The sequence below is a fragment of the Alligator sinensis genome, unplaced genomic scaffold, assembly GCF_000455745.1.
Source record: "Alligator sinensis unplaced genomic scaffold, ASM45574v1 scaffold301_1, whole genome shotgun sequence".
NCBI classification, from domain to species: domain Eukaryota; kingdom Metazoa; phylum Chordata; order Crocodylia; family Alligatoridae; genus Alligator; species Alligator sinensis.
The window spans coordinates 572,766-580,252 of NW_005842035.1; the positions used below are offsets into that span (position 1 = coordinate 572,766).

Consider the following 7,487-nt stretch of genomic DNA (forward strand, 5'->3'; position numbering starts at 1 on the left):
AGCCCTGCTCTGTTTGAAGGCAGTTTCGCTTCAGAGCTGCTCTCTGCCGAGCCCCAATACTTTGACACCTAGCCACCCACCTACCAAGGATCACCATCAAATTGTTGTTGGAGAAGTTAGACAGCAATTCTTGCTGGAGAAGATGGACAGCAACCACCCGGCCAACTTACAGTCCCCAGCAGGGGATATCATCCCTCCTGCGGGTTGGAGCAGGGGACTTTATTCCTGATTGCGGTCTCGACAATAAGGATTTCTCAGCACTGCGAGGCAGGACGTCAGCCTCCAGAGTTTTACAGGTGACCTGCTGTAACTATCCCATCTGTCTGCCCTGTCCCATTTCAGGCAACCGCTACACTGGTGTTATCTTTAAAGCTATGTCATTCGGTTTAAAGTTGATAGCAGTTTAGCTTCACTGTGCCAGTATGGGAGTGGGTGGGAAAAGCAGAACCCCCCCCCCCAGCACCACCACTTTTGAAATGGTTTAAAGTTACTCCTGTCCGCTGTCACCTGCAGGGTGAACTCCACGGAAGAGCAATGCTTTCCTATAAACCAGACCCTTTCACCCCCTAGCAAAGGCAGGGTTTCTAAGAGCACCTGTAAATTAAGATGGCATATTCTCCTCTTGTCGGTTTTCAAGCACCCTTAGGGACCACAGGGAAGCAAAGAAATGGGTTGCAATCACCTAAGTGCAAATAACGCCATGGATGAGCCAGCCAATATGGCTTCAGACATGTTCGCCTGCACCATACGGGCTCGTTAGTGCCATTAAGCTAATTACCGAGAGACAGCCACTCTGTTTGTGCCCTGGGTCGTGGAGTGGCTGTCTTGATGCGTCTCTTACCTTTGCTTGCAAGGGTGGCGGCTGCGGTGCCAGGACTGGATCGGTGATGTAGGTCTTCTTCGTGCCGGGCGGCTGGTACATCCCCGCGGGGGTCTGGGCCATGGTGTTGGCTGCAGGATACGCCGGCTCGGGTTTCCAGGTGTTTTGGGGAGCATAGGGCGGCTCGGAGCTGTTTCTTCCTCCGTAGGCAGGGCCCCCGGCATAGTAAGGGTCTTGGTAACGCCCCTGGGGTGCCGCGTAGCCGTAGCCAGACTCTGACGGGCGCGCGAGCTGGGGTGCGTATCCGTACTCCGGGCCCCGGGGCTGGGATGGAGCGTACTGGGCTGGCCCGGGGGGGCGAGTCGGCTGCGGTCCATAGGGCTGGTTTGGACCGAGGCTGGTGTACGGACCGGGCTGAGGGCCGGACGGCTGGAAGTGAGGGCTGGGCTGAGCCATTTTCACCTGCACGTTGAATGCCGGCCGGCTGGGAGTGGACGCGGTGGTATAAGAAGCTGGGACTGGTTGAGGCTTCAGCGTGCCCACTGGAGTGACTGGGATGGGGGACGGCTGAGCTGGGACCTTGCTGGTGGATTTCTTGGTGGCGGTGAGAGGAGGCTGGTTTGGAATAATCATCCGCTTGTGCCCGGTGACAGGAGTGGAGCCTGGGCCGGCGGTCACGGAGGAACCGGGGGGCATCCCAGAGCCCTGTGGAGCAACCAAAGGGAGAGACCTCAGTACCGGCAGGCAGGCATCGTCGCGACGCGAACACGAGGGTTAACTGGAAATGGGATTTTACAGCAGCATCTGCACAATGACTGAAACTGCTTAGTGAGGCAGGAATGTACCCGAGACCACACATTAGAAAGCGGTAATAGCAACCTTCCCGGCTCTGACAGAACAGGGACAAAGCCGGTGCAATGCAACAGAACTGCCACGCAGGATAGTTCACCTTTTCTCTGCAATTTTTCCACTATAAAAAGCTGCCTGAAAGGGAACAAAAAAAGAAGGCATTTTTGGACAGTAATGAGGGGGAAGCCGATGAGCACTAAACATAAAGGATCGCCCTAAAATAAGAGGGAGAAAGCAGGATGAGAGTCAGTTGTGGCATGCAGATCCCTGAACGTGTCCACACATTACTGCCCACCGATAAGGACTCGCGTTTCAACACACAGAAGGCCGTATGGAGAGATGGTTTGAAAGCGGCTCCCAAGGCAATATAATGTTACCCGAGTTCAGGTGCCAAAGCAAAACATAAAGTGATGCCAATATACAAATATAGAGCCTGCTCTCAACTAGGCTGCTGCAAAGCCGGGGGGATTCTGGAGAGGTTAAAATGCGTGACGCTGGAGCGCAAGAGCGCAAACCCAGCCAGCGGACCTGAAAGCTTGAAATATCAGCTCCCCGAAACCTACTGTGATCCAACACAGAGGGAACAGGAAACACAGACTCAAATCCCAGCCTCTGCCGTGGCCCTGGGCCTCAGCGGACAAATGGAGAATTAGTAAAATGATGACTACGCCTGAGCTGAGCAATAGACAGGAAGGATTTTAGGTCTTAACAGGCTCACATGCTGCTTTTGTTAGGACCTATTTACTTCCAGTGCCTGATGAACGCTGGGTAGGAAGGACCTCTTGGCCAATAATCCAACCCAAAAGCGTGACCACGTTTCTAAACGTACAGCAAAGATCATCTGTGGGTCTTCCCACCAAACCAAAGGAGAACATGTTGCAATGTCTAGGGTTTAAAAACCAGTAGGATCCCCTTCCCCTTTCATTTTTCCCTCTAAAAAAGATCCGTCCACCCACCCACCCACCTACACATCCATCCACCCACCCACCCACCTGCCTACCTACAAATACATACATGCATGCATGCATGCATCCACCCACCCACACATCCATCCACCTGCCTGCCTACACATACATACATGCATGCATGCATCCACCCCCCCACCCATCCATCCTTCCATCCATCCACCTACCTACCTACCTGCCAACACATACATACATGCATGCATCCACCCCCCCACCCATCCATCCTTCCATCCATCCACCTACCTACCTACCTGCCAACACATACATACATGCATGCATCCACCCCCCCACCCATCCATCCTTCCATCCATCCACCTACCTACCTACCTGCCAACACATACATACATGCATGCATCCACCCCCCCACCCATCCATCCTTCCATCCATCCACCTGCCTACCTACCTGCCTACACAAACATACATGCATGCATCCACCCACCCACCCATCCATCCTTCCATCCATCCACCTGCCTACCTACCTGCCTACACATACATACATGCATGCATGCATGCATCCACCCACCCACCCATCCATCCATCCACCTGCCTACCTACCTGCCAACACATACATACATGCATGCATGCATCCATCCACCCACCCACCCATCCATCCACCTACCTACCTACCTGCCTACACATACATACATGCATGCATCCATTCATCCACTCACCCACCCATCCGCCTACCTACCTACACGTACATACATACATCCATCTATCCACCCATCCATCCATCCACCTGCCTACCTTCCTACACATCCATCCATCCATCCATCCATCCATCCATCCAAATGTAAAAAAGCAGCTTTTAAAACATTGTTCTTGCTGTTTCCCCTTAAGTTGGAGTGAAAGGTTGTACACATCTTTTCTTTAAAGCCCTCGTACTGGAATGAGTATTGCCAAGACCCCTTCTTAACAACTGATGAAGTAAGCTGATGCTTATGAAAGCTAATGCATCTCTGACATAGTCAGTTCATAAGGTGCAAATCTACTCTGTGTTCAGCACTATAATCTCAATCTAAGCGTCGATATCCTTCTCTAACTATACCATCTATAGCATCTATACAGTTCTATAATCGAAGAGTTAATTTCTGCCTTTGGTGCAGACACGTGCAGCTCTCGCTGAAGATACAGGATACCAAACTGAGCTCTCTCAACCCCCAACCATAGGCTTGTTTCTAGACATTACTAATCTTGCACGGGTTAGCGCTAGAACCAGGAAAGCAGTAGAGAGAGAGATTGCACCGCTCATAGACGTCTACTGATTCAGCTGCTCAACCTCGCATCTGCAACCCACCAATAAAAGTCAATCAGAAAGAAATAATTAAATCTCAAATTTAATCCTCGTCAAGCAGAGAAATAATTAATATTAACTCGCGCGGGCACTCACGTGAGGGAATGCGTAAGCTGTGCTACAGCATTTTCACACTTCACAGTGGTGGCAGCAGCTCTAGAGCAAACCCCCACTGGGGATGGAGAAAAAGGGAGGGAGAACAGGGCACAAGCCTGGATCAAAAGGCGCAAGAAAGACCCTTTAACTCTTAATGCTGCAAGGAGACACATGAGACGACATTCAAGGGTTTGCTATTGCTTCCAAATGCACCCGAAATTTGGTTGCAATCCTGCAAGAGACCCTCTAACGCAGCCACGGGATGCCTGGGAACAGCAAGAAGGCAAAGGGACTGAGAAGAGGCGTACGGACTTAGGGACTGAAGATCAGCGGTTCTCAACATTTCTAGTCTCAAAGCACCTCTCACGGGAATCAAGACTCCCCTTGCTTGAATCATAATTGTTGTGTTGAGCGGCACCCTGGTTGAGAATCACTGGACTAGATGTATGGCGGAGGGACACACCGGGGAGGGGGTATTGCCAGAAGCCTGCCCCCCTAACACGTGATGAGAAAGCTTGCTCGTTTATCTGAGCCACCGCACCAAGCAAGCACAAAATATATGCCGCGAGCACTAGCAACCTTCCTATTTCCCTGCATATCCTGTCCCTGCAAATGACAGTACTTTGCCTATTTACCGTAATGGGATGAAAGGCCCAAATGGTGGGAGCGTGTAATTACCACCGAGAAAGCACTTCTTTGCTGTGTGGGGCTGCGAGAAGATGGATAATGTTTTAATGGCAATGGGCTATTAGTGGGTGGGGAAGGAAAGGAAGCGGGGAAGGGGGTTGAAGTCACCAGTCCTGTACCCAGCTTGCGATTGAAAAGCAGGTTGCTAAAGAAGGCACCGAGGGCCTGCTGCTATAATCCACGCATCTGGAGTCGCTGCAAGACCTCGGCAGTTTTTATTGAGATTGAATCGAATTGGTCACAGGTGCCTGCAGGACAGAGAGCGGACCACCTGGAGGGTTAGAGAGACCACCATGCCTCCCCAGAGAGGAAATGCAGCCTGCAGAGGGTGCAGAAGGGGTCCCGCGGGCGCAGGGCCGGCCGATGCCTCCTTGTACCCACTTGGCCTGGGCGTAATGAGAACGGCTGGAGACCCGAGGTCACCCGCCAACTCGCTGCGTGACCTTGGCATGTCACCGGAGGCTGCATCACGGCCACCAAACCACAGCCTGCCTTGAAGCAGAGGAAGTGTGCATCAGCAGGAGTCCCCAGAAGCATAACGCATGGCCGGCTCTGGGCTCCCCTGGGAGCGCAGGGGAAGCACGCGATACACAAAAACAAGGTGGAGGACCCGAGGCTTGTCAACAGGGCCTGGCGGGGGGGAGAAAGGGCAGCGCTCCTGCTTTTGGGAGTGCAATGATTAGGGTTGTGTCTGGTCCCTGTGCATGCAGATGGGAAAGAGACGGTTCTCTGCGTTTTCCCACCTTGACTATGGTCTGTGCCACGGTTTGATGCTCAGCATCTCAGGCTGCAGATGTCCTTCAACCCTAACAATTTGGAGAGGGGAAACCCAAGCAGATGCCTGCTCTAAGAGCCTCCAGGAGATTTCGAGGGAGTTAAAAGATGAGAGAACAGTGCTCAGATGCCACCGGGCTGCGTGATAAGGCCAATATCTGTAGGCAGGTGGGAGAGGTAGGATGGATTAGGGTATAAATGAGCTAGGGAGCAAAGTGGCTTAGTGCACCGAAGGGAACCCATACCCGGGCACACTTAAGCAGCAGTCCGGAGGAAGGCAGGGAAGAACGAGTGCAAAATGGGGGCAGAAACGCAAAAGAGAAGAGCTATGGGGAGGTCCTTTCTCCAGAAAGAAAGCACGTCATGGTTGCAAATGATTTATTCCAACACAGCACGTGCGGCAGCATCTCTTAGGGTTGTTTCCATACTAAGACAGGGTATTTGGTTGTTCACCATGCATGTAGTGGGAGGAACCATGTCGCACACTTTGCAAGTGTAAATGAGGACCGTGCTGGTTACCACCAGCTCTTTTCTTGCAAATTCATATTTGCAAAGAGAGAATAAACTGGAAACCCCAGGTGCCGATAGTGCAGAACTTCATCTACCGTAAAAAAAATATTACGCAAAAAGGGTTTTACTTTTCTGGAGAAAGCACATGAGAGCCAGGTTTAAACACAGATGGAAGTGCCGAAAAGCATTTTCTCTTCTATAAATGAATTGATCTAGCAGTTCAAACAAAGGTGAAATAATAACAAAACCAAGCCTGCATCTAAGCATAGGGCACGGTGGGGTGGGGGGAAATGACTTGAAACACTGCATGCTCTCATTGGCTCCTGCTTGAAATAATTCTCCTGTCTCTTTAAACGGTGTGCAAGTCTGTCGATTGCTGCTTGCACAATCCTTCTGCCCACGGTAACCCCGTATTCGGGTTTGACTCCTATGTCCGGGTGCAGCGCGGCTGTTTCAACGGGGCTTGTGACCTAACTTGACCGGTTGGGGTTGGGGCTGCATAGTTCACGAACCGCTGCACCACGAGTTTCCTTGCACGAGAGATGCTGGTTGTGGGAAGGCTCCTGAATCTCCTAAGAAGGCTGACGGTCACGGCGGCCCCACTGCACCGTGAGCTGCCTTGGATGCATCCTCGAATGTGGAAGAGCTGCACGAATCTTTGCTGTTGTGCTCGAGACCGAATTAGCGACAGGACTAACTTTAAAGTGTCATAGAAACTGCACGGGGGTGAAATCCAGCGGCTTCTACAGAAATTAATCTACGAACCCACACGGCTGAGCCGGGAGGGAGTGCCCTTCATGAAAGGGTTTGAACAACTCCATCAAATCCTACCGCGGGAATACGCTTCTGCAAGATCAGTCACCTCCATGGAGAAAGCAGCTCATTCTCCCTTCACTTCTATAGATCTGCAGAGCACTTCTCTGTAGCAGCTCTTTAGTTATTCAATTTTACAGAGTGGCTCAACTCCCCCCCTACAAAGTTCTTAGCATCCTACAAGCTTCACATAAAAGACTATTCAATTGTGCCTTTCACTGGCAGGCTACCATCAATAAAGGTAAATTGATGTCTCTCTTCTCACTCCGCTCCCCTAACTCGTCCGCGGGCATTAGAAACTGAGCAGTCACACTTTGGAGTTAGATTCACACACTCGTCAAACCAAACCCAAGTCTCGATTTCTGGGAAAATAAGAAAAAACCTTCCCAAAAAACCCATAGTGCACAGATGCCAAAGACAAGCAGGGCGAGGGAATAAATACGTCACCACTTCTGTCCCCCAAACAGTGGCTTGATGAGTCTGAGATAGGCACAAGCTCTATAAAGCCCATTCAAGTCCTATTAGGACTTCATGAAAATGTCAAATTCTGCACATCGGTCATCAAAATAAGAAATCAAGTTTTTTTTTTCTTCTTCTGACCTTGAGGCTGAATAAAATCCCACTGCCCAACAGTTGGGATCATCTTTGGTCTCTCGTTACACAGCCCGTCCAGGGAAAG

The 7,487-nt window shown here is 51.1% G+C and overlaps 1 protein-coding gene across 28 annotated transcripts in view; it reads right to left on the minus strand.

Moving 5' to 3' along the window:
- LPP (LIM domain containing preferred translocation partner in lipoma) overlaps positions 1 to 7,487 on the minus strand; it is a 432,466-nt gene that overhangs the window by 165,455 nt on the left and 259,524 nt on the right. For all 28 annotated transcript variants that reach the window (XM_025202699.1, XM_014519363.2, XM_025202677.1 and 25 more), the window contains one exon: positions 842 to 1,525. In XM_025202699.1, the coding sequence (XP_025058484.1) occupies positions 842 to 1,525 (684 nt within the window). The remainder of the gene's footprint in view (positions 1 to 841; positions 1,526 to 7,487) is intronic.